The 12028-nt window shown below is 38.2% G+C and overlaps 3 protein-coding genes across 5 annotated transcripts; 1 reads left to right on the top strand and 2 right to left on the bottom strand.

Annotated features, from left to right (window-relative positions):
* Nucleotides 1-1145: 1145 nt before the first annotated feature.
* On the top strand, nucleotides 1146-2832 carry LOC106386598 (transcription factor LAF1-like). Its single transcript, XM_013826431.3, has 3 exons — nucleotides 1146-1652; nucleotides 1749-1878; nucleotides 2062-2832. The coding sequence occupies exons 1-3, from the start codon at nucleotides 1511-1513 to the stop codon at nucleotides 2591-2593; spliced, it is 804 nt and encodes a 267-aa protein (XP_013681885.1). The 5' UTR covers nucleotides 1146-1510; the 3' UTR covers nucleotides 2594-2832.
* An 81-nt stretch (nucleotides 2833-2913) lies between these two features.
* LOC106387964 (25.3 kDa vesicle transport protein-like) lies at nucleotides 2914-5196 on the bottom strand. Of its 2 annotated transcripts, none has more exons than XM_013827910.3 (4): nucleotides 3712-5196; nucleotides 3315-3622; nucleotides 3157-3227; nucleotides 2914-3032 (listed from the first exon to the last, which is right to left on the bottom strand). In XM_013827910.3, exons 1-4 carry the CDS (start codon nucleotides 3903-3905, stop codon nucleotides 2922-2924), a joined length of 684 nt encoding a protein of 227 aa, XP_013683364.1. In that variant the 5' UTR covers nucleotides 3906-5196; the 3' UTR covers nucleotides 2914-2921. The 2 variants fall into 2 exon arrangements, with proteins under 2 accessions (XP_013683364.1, XP_022570796.1); XM_022715075.2 differs by having other exon boundaries at nucleotides 3157-3218.
* LOC106387959 (protein SHORTAGE IN CHIASMATA 1) lies at nucleotides 3420-11642 on the bottom strand. 2 transcript variants are annotated; one of them, XM_013827905.3, is made up of 9 exons: nucleotides 11167-11642; nucleotides 10935-11021; nucleotides 10781-10852; nucleotides 8763-10699; nucleotides 8216-8420; nucleotides 7445-7924; nucleotides 5677-7326; nucleotides 5509-5601; nucleotides 3420-3622 (listed from the first exon to the last, which is right to left on the bottom strand). In XM_013827905.3, exons 1-8 carry the CDS (start codon nucleotides 11494-11496, stop codon nucleotides 5545-5547), a joined length of 4818 nt encoding a protein of 1605 aa, XP_013683359.1. In that variant the 5' UTR covers nucleotides 11497-11642; the 3' UTR covers nucleotides 3420-3622; nucleotides 5509-5544. The 2 variants fall into 2 exon arrangements, with proteins under 2 accessions (XP_013683359.1, XP_048629984.1); XM_048774027.1 differs by lacking the exon at nucleotides 3420-3622 and having other exon boundaries at nucleotides 5379-5601; nucleotides 11167-11641.
* Between the last annotated feature and the right edge of the window lie 386 nt (nucleotides 11643-12028).

Genomic DNA, 12028 nt, shown 5'->3' with positions numbered 1-12028 from the left:
GTTTTCCCTCAAAATGAAACCATATTTGTAAAGTTGCAATGTATTCTACAACTTTTTTACTACAATGTATAATATGTATTGTACTATACTACTATTTGTCTTCTTTTATTTATTTATTTTAATTTTTTTGTAATGTATTGTAAACTTGTATACTTCTATTACAAGTTTTGATGCAGCAAATAGGAGGAAAGTGTTGACTCACCTACCAAGACAAAATACATAAATATCCTAACAAATAATATTTTATTTTTATTATTTTTTAAAAAAATTACTAGGCATTTTCAAATATACATGGCCAAGTTTCTTGGCATCGCAAACGGCAAGTCCAAACTGTCTGCTCGCATTTGATAAGCTTAGCGAAGGTACGCCTTTTAACATATTGATTCTTTACATTCTTTAATCAGTTATTTCGTTTCCTTTCGTAATCATTGATTCGAAGCAGACAAAGTGTGTTTTGTCAGCGTTAAGTTTCCCCCTCTGGACCACTTTACACATTTATATAATTGATCAATTTACAACTATTTTCACTTTTGCACAACAAAAGTATTGATCACTTTTACTTATTGTCAATTTTGGATCCATTTGGCATTGATAGATGTTTTTTAGTTTGCTTTTGTATAAAGAGACCATGACAAGTGAAATCATCGTACTCTTTTTGTTTTCACTATTCACTATAGGTGCTTTAGTTTTAAGTAGTTCAGATTAACTAATAAGGTCCTAAAGATGGCATTAGTCTCTTTTTGTCAAAAACTGTGATAGCTACGTTACTAAACTTCAATGAAAACGTTAGGTGAAAACATACTGAGAAATGATTGGTTACAAAATGGTCAAACTATTAGCAGACAATAACCAACTTGGTTAAACAATACTTAACATATTATCACCGTAACATAAATTTTCCTTGTGAATGCAATTTTGTCAATAACTATATTTTATCAGGCATTATAGAATTTGTTAGAGGAAACAAGAAGAAGATAACAAAAGACATTTGAAAACAAAAACAAGCAAAGATTCCTTATTCTCTCTTTGTCCAAAATCTTAATTAAATACTTTAGTTTAAACCAAGTGACTTGGGTTTACAACTAATTCTTGCTTACATATTCCTCCAGACTTTTATCATGGCAGCTTCCTAGCTAACAACCTTCTATACTTACACATAACGTACATATATATACACGTGTGTACACTTTAGTTCATTTGATTCTGCATGGCATAGATATATGAATGTCATGTGTCTTTATTATACGACGCAGCCCCAATTAAACCATATCCTAAAAGTCTCTAGACTATGGTTTTCTGGTTTAATTAAAACGTTATTTGTGCGTTGGCGTTTACATCAGAATGGTCTCTCTATAAATGCTTATAAAATAATTGTTTCTATAATAAAAATAATATAATGCTTAACTATGCTAATATATACTCGCTCTGTATGTCTCTGTCTTTCTCTCTCATTCATCATATTTACACAAGTTTTCTCTTAATTAGGACAGCTTGAGAGAGAAATCAAGATATGGGGAAGATGACCAAATCCGGAGAGAGACCAAAACAGAGACAGAGGAAAGGGTTATGGTCACCTGAAGAAGACCAGAAGCTCAAGAGTTTCATCCTCTCTCAAGGCCATGCTTGCTGGACCACTGTTCCTATATTAGCTGGTTTTTTATTCTTTATCTCTGAAATCTTTGATTAGAGTCTTAATCCTCACCATTTATTGTAATCTCAGCCCTAACTAAATGTAATTATTGTGGCAGGATTGCAAAGAAATGGAAAAAGCTGCAGATTAAGGTGGATTAACTACTTAAGGCCAGGATTAAAGAGAGGGACGTTTAGTGCAGAAGAAGAAGAGACCATCTTGACCTTACATTCTTCCTTGGGAAACAAGTAAGTAAAAAACCTAATGAAAAACATTAGTTCTTGTCAATAACTTAAACATGCACAGTCATGAATCTGAATCCAGATTATGTTATTATTTGACGGCAGATGAATATAAATCATTAATTAGGCTACAAGTTTCACATTTTAGGAAGTTTTTTCATTTGTTTTTATAATTTTGGGTCTGATTAGATGGTCACGAATTGCAAAGTATTTACCGGGAAGAACAGACAACGAGATTAAAAACTATTGGCACTCATATCTGAAGAAGGGATGTCTCAAATCTCAACCACAACTCAAAACTCAAAGGTCAAACCTAACAGAATCATCTTCTTCACCAGTTTCTTGCGGAAAAAGAAATCCAGAAACCCTAGACCACGTGATCTCCTTCCAGACACTTCCAGAGAAACCTTATACACCACCATCACAAGGAAGCAACAAAAACATGATGGACAGCAACAACATGCCTAAGCTCTTCTTCTCGGAGTGGATCACTTCTTCAGATCCTCACGTCAACTACTCCTCCGAATTTACAGATTCATTGCATATTAATCAAACTCAAAATAGAAGTGAAGACGAAGAACTGGTGATGATCAAGAACAGCTACTCTTCACTTGAGGATGATGTCATGTTCCGTACAGAGTTTCAACAACCCCATCATGAGTATGCTAATTATTATACTTCTGAGGATTTCTTCATCAACAGCGACGTAACTTACATCTAAAGGTAACGTAAATCAAGATCATATGAGTGTTAGAAGAAGACAATCAAGTTACTTGCGTTACAAGGCAGAATCAAGAAACCATATATGAACTCTTAGAAAACATGAACAAATAAAAGTTCTTCTGGGAAAAGCTTGTATTTTTGTTTATATCTGGTTTTAGTTATTTATTTTCACGACAATCTGTATATACAAATAGAATAATTATTCGTATATATGCCAGTGTTATTTATTTGGTTATGTCCTTTTCTTTGCCCAAAGACTCTACTATTGTCGTAGAACATTTCAAAGTCAAATTATTTTAACGAGAAGCCATAACTATATTACTTGATCATATCATGTTTGAAATTAAATAATCATCTGTCATAATCAAGCTTGATTTGAAAATAACAAGAATAACGAGAATAATGATCGTCACGGGTGTCCATTTTAACGCAATATCCTGCAAAATTTGTAATAAAATAAAGTACAAACATAAGTGACTATAGCCAAAACCACAAATCCACAAGTGTGACAAATGTATTCCTTATTTGACGAACCATGCATGTGAATTTTTTTTCATATACCTGAAGATATCGTGAGCACCAAATGGTTGAAACAGACATTCGACGATCCAAAGACGATATTTCTGATGTTGCTTGCATAAAAAGATAACAAAACTAAATCTTTTGAAGAAAAAAAACGTTTCTTTAATTTCCGGTGAAAAAAAGTCAAGAACAAGTACCTGAGAGTTGTCGTCTTTGCATTAAATCATTCAAATGCTCAGTAACTACATCAAGTTCTTGTTTCCGCGAAGCATTCAACTTCGATAGGTTAGCCTGTGTTCTCGTATCCATATATTGCTTCCTTATTCTCCCTATGATCTTACTAAACCTCACGAAGCTATAGGGTTTTGAGGTTGTTTGGATAAGTGTTGTCTCACCGAAATTATCAAGTTCCTTCTGAAGATCCTGCAGGTAATGAAAAAGTAGCTTTCTTGGGTAGGACGAATCAGATAGCGCGATGTAGCATATCTTCTTCTCCACCAGGAAGCTTCACAGTTTCAGCAGAGAGATTAGAATGGCAAAATTGAAGAAACAACATGAAGTAAAAGTAAAGTAGTGATTAATATGAAATGATACTGGAAAGAATGATGATCAAGCAAGATGGTCATCTTTGGACGTAACAATGGGTTTTTGGAAATTTGTTTTAGGAGTAGTTCGGCTTGCTCTTTGTAGAACAAGAAACTAACGTTGTCTTGTTGGTTTACATAGGTTTGATCTTGTGCTAGCGGTAATCCATCTTCAACCCTTCCAACTATAGTTAGCTTCACCATTCTTGTTTCTTGAATTATTCACAGAATAGATCATCTTATGGTAATTTCACATATAAACAACGATAGAGAGACGGAGAAGGATTGAAGATGAAGATATTCCATTTGGGTATGGAGAAGAAAAGAAACAGAGGGTGGTGGTCAGAAGTTAACGAATAGAGACTTTAGGGACAAACCGAAAATTAAAGAAGTAAAGACTTGAGGGGTTTTCTTGTTCATAAACACAACTTTAAGGGAGGGGAAAGAATAATAGTTCTCTATTTTAGGATTGAAATGATTAATTCAAATTTGATTTGGATTTTAATTTTCTTCTGGATTTCCGGTTAGGTAATAACTGAAGCACAGATGAAATCTAGTCTAGTATGCATCGATCTATAGTAAAGTTTCAATTGCCGGTCCTTTAGGGACTAGGGCCTGGGAGACATGCTAAGATGTGTGAGGCAGAAAAATTATGATATATAGATACGCTAAAGCAACAGATCAAAGCAACAGATCAAAAATTTGGATTGGGAGTTAGAATGAATCCTACAGGAGAAAGAACGAAGAACAGGACTCTTAAGTAGCAAGAAAGCTCAACAGCAGGTGGTGAATCTTAAGTAGATACATTGGAAGCTAGACTGAAGCAACAATTAACCACTAGAGTAGTCTGAATGTTTGATTACGGTCAATGAACTGGAGAGTCAGGTTAAGGAGTTTAAAGAAAGAGATCGAGGATCGATCACGAGCATGAGAACCTGACAACAAAGAAATTGGCTGAAGCAAATGACCTTCGTCTGCAGAACAAAAATCTAGAGGAAATGCAAGAGATAGCAGAGAGTGAGATTACGTAATAGAGAGAGTGACAAAAAACGTGGACGAGAAGCACAAAGATTTGTCGATGAAAGTCCAGAACAGATGCTTGAAGGTGAGGTTCCCGAAGCTCACCAAGATGAGAGACGAATCAAAAGCAGCAGCTACGGAAACAGAGAAGATAATACTAGAGTGGGAAGAAAGAAAGAGATGAGTTTGAGAAAACTTTGCTTTAGCTAAAGACGAAGACAAGACAGCGCAGGCTACATAATCTGAATAGAGAAGTAGAAGGTCTAAGCCTGCAGTACAGTGAATTACAAAACAGCTCTGTTCAAGAAACAATGGAGAATGAAGAATTGAGAAAAACAAGTATCAACTTGAAAGTATCCAGAGGAAAGAAAAGGACATGACTAGAATCCTAGATGAAAGGCATGTAACTATAACACTAAGTCTTCATGTTTCGTGACTTATTTAAGATTCTCACTCGACAATAACAGGATGAAAGCAAGGTCACAGGAAAAGGGGCAGAAAGAGGAGAATCTATCAGATGAATTGGCTTATTATAAGAACAAAATAAATTCAATGGCGAGAGAATTGACAGAAATGGAAGAGAGATATTCAGAGAAAAGCCTTGGAGAGGTAGAATGATAAAGACAACAACTTGTGATGGCTGTCAGAAACCTCAAGAACGGTAAGAAGTTTTAGTATCTGTATGGTTACATGCGAGTACTATTCTTGTAACATCACAGAAGAGGAATACTATATGAATATGGTCCATTAATTATGATCTTCAAGAAAGCGATAAAAGTACACTTACATAAAGATTGGTCCACACTGAATTTCTGACTGTTCATTACTTCCAGACCAGTTTTGTTTGGCCTCCAGATCCACTCCCAGCGAAAGATAGAGACTGGAAAGAAGAGAAAAAAAAACAATGGTGTTAATGAATCTAAGTTATATAGATAGGATCATACAGAACAGATACCTGTTTTGCTCGCTTATCAACTGGCGTATACGACCTAAGAAGCGAGTCAAATCTCTCGTTTTGTGGCGAGGCTGAAGAATTCTTGAACCGCTTCTGCTTTCTCTCTTCTGGAACTCTGCTACTACGAGCGTTGCCTCCTTTATGCTTGAAAAATTCTATTATGGAAGGACTCTTCCTCTTGATATTAGGTTTCTTTGGGTCAACTCGAGTTTCCAGACTAGAAGGAGTGAGATGAGAGAGAAGTGATAGTTGCTGCTTCCTTTCTGTACTCCTTTCTCTGACTCTGTTGAGAAAATCAACAGTCCAAGGAGAACGTCGTACTGGATCTGGAGAACGGATTGCGTTTGATAGTGGAGACCCACCAAAATGTGATATCTCTTCTTGAAATGGATGATCTGTTGTGGAAACTGAAGATCTCCGTGTTAAGACTTCCTCCAGAAGGGTCCGTTGACGTTTTGCTGGGAAGTTGTCAAGATAGCCACGCGAAGGAGTAGTAGGTAACCTCTCAGAACTGAAGTTAATCTCAGCTGCTGTTGGGAAGATAGGCTGGATAGATTCAGAGAAAGATAACTTCCTTGCAGACTTCGATTTTCTCTGATCTTCAGCAACATCAGAAACTACTGGAGAGTACCGGTTATAACCAGGAGAAGGAGGGAGATCTTCCTCGAGAAACTTACGATCCTCTATGTTGATAACTTCACCTTTGTAGTCTCCCATGAAGTTCGCTGAGTTTCTAGTGTCGTGCAAGTTAACTTGTCCCATCACAGGAAACTTGCGTCCTCTGTTCTGACTCATGGATTCATCTGTAACGGGGAAACTCCAACTTTCAAATCCAGGAAGGTTGTCCTCGGCTCCAAAATCATTCTCCCAGAACGTGTCCTTCGATGAAGAACCAGGTCCTGACTTCTTGTCAAACCTCTCAGGATCTTTAGATGGCCAAGAGTCGTTAGGATGAATGATCCCAGAAGGTTTGAGAGGTGCATCGGGGAATTCAGTGACAGGGTCAAAATGAAACATCTCATGATCTCTAGATGACCAAGGATCATCAAGTTGGAAATCCCCTGAAGGCTTGCGCTTCGTACCAGCAAACTCTGTCGAAGGAACACAATGGATCGAGTCTTCCATATCAGTCTCGTCTTTCCCAGTAATGTACTGTTTCCTTTTCGAACCAGAATGGACATTGAGATGGTGGGTGTCTGAGTCAGCTCCAGAAGATACAGAAGAAGCGCTGTCTGTCATTACAGATTTGGAGTCCTCCCTTGCACCGTATCTGCATAATGAACTGAAGAGTTCAACACTCTCTTCAGGTACATGATACTTTTGCAACATTTGAACCTTGCTACTATGTGGGAGCTTCATGAATTCGAGAAGTGATCCAGAAGATGACAGAATTACATGAGCTGTAAGCGGGTTCACGGAAGGAAACTTGGTGAGAAATGATTCTGCAAGAGATTCTGACTCAGGCATTTTGGCATGGACTTGTGAAGATTTAACAGAAGATTTGATACACCTCAGTATTATTTCATCACTTAAATCAGCTGACGATGAGTAAAAGATCTGTAAATTGATTCCCAGGCTGCCAGCTGCTGCATACAGTTCATCAGAAGAGTCCATTACTGTAGCCAGGCAAGTGGGTACCCCCTCAAAAACCTGCAGAGAAAAAAAATAATAACCATTCTTTAAGATGTGTTGTGGACTCATTTTGCCAGTTTAGAAGAAACCATGGCAGACACATTAATGGCAGCAAACAAAATTCAGTGATACTTACCATAACACAGGTGCTGAAACCGAAACTCAATGACGTCAAAACATTGGTTGCGATATCCCCAATCCATGAAAGTGAGCTCGAGGAAGCACCAATAGTGGCACCCGACTTCTTACTAACCTTTCCACAATCATACCAGACTAGACAAATCGCAGGACTTAGCATCAGGTCCACAGGTAGATCGGAATCGCGCTCCACAACTTGCACTCCTTCTTTTTCCATTGCCAAGACCTTTTGATATGTACTTCTTCTGGATATTATCATCTCCTTGTCAACAGTTTTTGTGTTCACTACAATCACAGCTCTTTGGTCAGAGAGAACTCCCTGCTCATTTATCCCAAATTTTCTTCCAGATTCTTGCGGCACGGAGTCAAATTTAGATTCCTTCGTAGATTCTGAAGATTCAGCGGAACACAAACTTTCAAGTGGAACAAAGTTCAACACTTCTTCCAACCACCCAGTTTTCATCTCAAATTCATCTCCCTACAACAGACATTAAAGTTCGGTACTAAGTTCATATTTGGGACATGTACATTCAAACAAACAGTTATATTACAGGCAGCTATGGAAGAAATGTGAAAACAATTTTAGATTCCACAGTACATAGTGTTGAACTTGTCTAATTCCCAGACACACACTGAAAACATTATTAGTGATATAGGTAGCTCATCTGCTCTGGATTAGAACCTTCACTCACAGACTTTAACTATAACAATACAATCTACATATGTGATCTTTATTGTTTGAAAAGTTTGAACGTTGAACTCTGCTTACCTTTACCATTTTGAGACTATAAGGTACTGTAACACCTGCAGAGAGTTGCCCGGACGCACTGGACATATCCAGCTCCACTTTTATAAAATGAAAGCAAGGAAAGGAGTCCAACTTTAAAGGAGATGAGACTCTGGGCGATGCATTTGGACCTCCATATTCTACAATGACGCTGAAATTCTCCACAGGAAAAGATGGAGAAATGCGCCTAGAATAAAATAGCACGAACTAGTTAGCTAGCTTACCTACTCTCCAAAAGAACAGTTTAGCCGAAAATGTTGAACAAGAATAGATAAAGGTATGTTTCTTAGCATGAAAAGATCCAAAGAGCATAAAAAAAAAGCAATTCACACAAGCAAATGTCATTATAATATGTCAGAGGTTGGGAAGCAACAGTATTTAGCACTATCTAGCTCTTGCAATCATCATAATAAAAGACCCCTACCGTTATTCATCAACAAATATTTTCCCTGTCCACTTCCCATAAAAGTCATTTTTCAAAGGCTATGATCATTGAGAGAATAATATTATAGCAATAAATGATACTCACTCGTAAGCGACGAGCAGACAGTCTGTGGTTGGCAGGGAACAAGGTTCTGTTGCTTCATTAAGATTCAGTTGATTTCCACTTGGGGACGGACTGTTGAGCTCATTGTAAGATAACCCCATGGACACCAATAGCCTCTTCAGCGAGGACCAAAAAACTTTCTCCGCCAAAAGTAACGCTTTGGAATTCCCACGGACAACTTTTGACTGTAAAATCCCCTGGATAACAGCTAGGGATGGATGTGATCTAGTGATGTCTCTCTCAGTTGACATGTGTTCTGATTCAAATGATGAGTAAAGCGTGTGCAATCCTAGCTTCATGGGATTTGAGCTCCGACATAGCTTGTTAAGATAGAGATATGCCACACGGATACCAAAGAAACATAAATACCATGTCATCTGTTTAATTGCTAGTAGCAATGCAAACGTGAAGGTCTTATCATCAGCTGACGGTGTTTTGTGGACATTTGCCTTTCGTATGCAGTCGATAAGCTTTCCTTTCGAAATGCTGAGTAACTTCAGTTTATCTTCTGATAAAGTTGAAATCAACTCTTGTTCATCCTTCACGAGAGTTAAATAGCTCTTCTCAAAATCCCGAACAAGGGCCAGAATATTTTCTGAAGGGCGAACACTGTGAACTTTCATATCCTCTGTCTTCGAGCTTGGGTGCATGCCACCAGATATACATGAAGCCTTTGAGTCAGTGGACGTAATTTTATGGTTGGCAGTCTTAGCAGCTTCGACTCTAGACTCAAGATTCTCTTCAATCACAGCTTTCTGAGGATCCATGAAAAAAGTTAAGTCATCAAAAGCAGACATTGATTTGAACACCAGGGCAGCCTTTTTAGCGTAATCATCCCTTCCACAATCCCCGGATCCTGTTTCTGGACAAGGGCGTTCCAATAACCCATGAGAAGTATTGACTGGAGGGTACTCATCAAGGGTAGATATACCATAAAAAGGTTCAGTGCATCTCTCTACAAGTGGCTGACAGAAAGCATCTTCAGAGAGCACGAAATCATAAACCCATCTGTCTCCTTGTAACGATTCCAAATCATAATCAATGTTGCATGTAACTATTGCTTCAGACAGATAATCACAAAAATGGGCTTCATGGTTGTGCTTTGTCTCCTCAAGAAGGTTTAGCGGCAAGTATATGTCATTTGATGCCGGAAACGCTTGAGGCTTGATCTTTGACAAATAATTCTCATAAATGAGTTCCAGAGATCTTGTTATCTCATAATCATTTAAGATAGGAGTAGGCATAGACTTGAAGGCATCATCTGCGAAGGCAAGTTCAGAACTGACAACTAACTCATCGAAACTCTTGAAGTTCATCTCTTCACTGAACATCCCGGGACATATTTCTGGTTCAATGGGTTGTTGAAGACAACAGAAGCTGCTGAAAACATCAGATATCTCCACATCCAAGATCTGAACTTCCTCAAAATTTACCGAGACCACATCAACAGCCAGCTTCCCCTGATCAAACTGAAAGCTTTCCTCAGGATTTGGTATTTCCAAGATAGTCACTATATCAATTTCCTGCGGTACCACATCAGACTGGACACTCTTGTTTGAATAGCAATCCGTAGAGAGGATATCCAATATATCATAATCCTTAGAGCCTATAAGCTCCTTAGAGTTGATAACGAGAGAACTCTCTGTATCCATATCTCTGGGCTCAATCCTTTCGAGAACAGCAAATACTTTATCACGCATAGACAAGCATGATAGTTCGTTCAAGTTTACTTCATCCACTTCTAGAAGGGGAAATACAGCATCTCTGAACCATGGTCGATTCTTGCGGAAGCATTCATCTTCTCTCACCGAAGTACTGTTCTCTGTGAAGTAATCAGAAGAAATGCAATCAACAGAATAAATCTCCTGCTTGATGTCGCTTGAGTTCTGTAGGATAACATCTGACTCCTCGAACTTAACCTGCAATAAGAAAAATATCCAAATTCAGATACAGAATTAGCTCAACAAGCCTACAAAGTTTCCATAAAAATGTTAAGTTACCGGCTCATTTTCGATCTCTAGAACTTTAGAGAGACATTGGAGATCCTCAATCTTCGATGAGAGCTTATTCTCCTGTATTTTCAAAGATACCTCAGTATCACAACGAACGAGAAGTCAATGAACTGGCACATGTTTACAATGAATGAGCAAATACCATTTCGAAATCCATCTCTGGAGTCTCCAGCTGAACAATGTTCAAATCTAGTGTAACTTTCTCCTCAATGGCATCTCCTTCACTCTTCTGCAACAGATCAGTACTTTAGATTATTCTAACTCAAATAAGCTATCAGGTATCTACAACTATAGCAGATTCAACGGAAACTGTGCCGTTATCATGATTCCAGATCTACGCCAGAAACGAACAATCTAGGGATTCGAAATCTCACCTCGAGGAACTGAGGATCTCCACGGCCGAGAATAAACTTAAGCTCGTCTCCGAGGGAAGAGTAATCCATCTCGAAGGCTCCGTAGTCGACGCTGACGCGATCGGGAACCACGTCGGAGAGGAACTTCGATAACGCATCTCCGATAGGGAGATTATCGATCGGGAGAGAGAAGCCTTCGACAGGTTCGAATCGAAGAAACTCTTCGCTCCGGTCGCGGAAGAGAGGAGCCGGGAAATCATCGGGAGCTGGGAGATTGAGGAAGCCTAGGGCTTCGTATACCTGAGAAGGCGGAGTAGAGAAGTAGTCGATGTTGAGAAATCGACCTCGCATCGTACTCTTTCGGGGGGATTCTTAGTGGATGTGACTTGTGACTTGTGAGAATGCTGCAACGGAGACGACGACGGCGAAGAAGGAGCTATTTTGAAATTGGCGCTTTAATTCTTCGCCGATCGATTTTAAGAAATAAAAAAAAACAGTCAAAATGTGGAAGAGAGTATATAGGTTTGGGCGTTTGGGTATGTATCTAACCGGATTTGATATGGGTTCAATCGGGTTTCAGTTGTTTAGTGGTATATTAAAGATTGGTTTGTATTTTTGGGTTTAGTTTGGATATAACACACTACAAACTCAGTCGAATCCGTTCAACTTCGGATTCAGTTCTATATCGGGTTTCAGTTATTCAATTAGACAAACACAAACATATAATCTTATTGTATATCATTGAATTCAAAATTATTTATTACAAACGTTGTAGTATGTTTATTATATTATACATATGCGAAGCGAAGTGGAAATTAGACACGCCCAACATACTTGATTGAGTTAGAATAATCATGGATAGAGATATCTGTGGAAAAATATA

This window comes from Brassica napus, chromosome A3, assembly GCF_020379485.1.
Source record: "Brassica napus cultivar Da-Ae chromosome A3, Da-Ae, whole genome shotgun sequence".
Classification (NCBI taxonomy): Eukaryota; Viridiplantae; Streptophyta; class Magnoliopsida; order Brassicales; family Brassicaceae; genus Brassica; species Brassica napus.
The sequence above is the reverse complement of the archived record's forward strand: the minus strand, read 5'-3'. Positions and strand labels throughout refer to the sequence as shown.

Excerpts from the sequence above, each read along its gene's own strand:
- LOC106386598 (XM_013826431.3), top strand. The coding sequence starts at position 1,511 with ATGGGGAAGATGACCAAATCCGGAGAGAGACCAAAACAGAGACAGAGG. Across the intron at positions 1,653-1,748 it reads CACTGTTCCTATATTAGCTG|GATTGCAAAGAAATGGAAAA; the intron begins GTTTTTTATTCT and ends TTATTGTGGCAG. Across the intron at positions 1,879-2,061 it reads CATTCTTCCTTGGGAAACAA|ATGGTCACGAATTGCAAAGT; the intron begins GTAAGTAAAAAA and ends GGGTCTGATTAG.
- LOC106387964 (XM_013827910.3), bottom strand. The coding sequence starts at position 3,905 with ATGGTGAAGCTAACTATAGTTGGAAGGGTTGAAGATGGATTACCGCTA. Across the intron at positions 3,228-3,314 it reads GCAAAGACGACAACTCTCAG|CAACATCAGAAATATCGTCT; the intron begins GTACTTGTTCTT and ends TTTTTATGCAAG. Across the intron at positions 3,033-3,156 it reads GGTGCTCACGATATCTTCAG|GATATTGCGTTAAAATGGAC; the intron begins GTATATGAAAAA and ends CAAATTTTGCAG.
- LOC106387959 (XM_013827905.3), bottom strand. The coding sequence starts at position 11,496 with ATGCGAGGTCGATTTCTCAACATCGACTACTTCTCTACTCCGCCTTCT. Across the intron at positions 7,925-8,215 it reads ATAGTCTCAAAATGGTAAAG|GGAGATGAATTTGAGATGAA; the intron begins GTAAGCAGAGTT and ends TGTCTGTTGTAG. Across the intron at positions 5,602-5,676 it reads TTGATAAGCGAGCAAAACAG|TCTCTATCTTTCGCTGGGAG; the intron begins GTATCTGTTCTG and ends TCTTCTTTCCAG.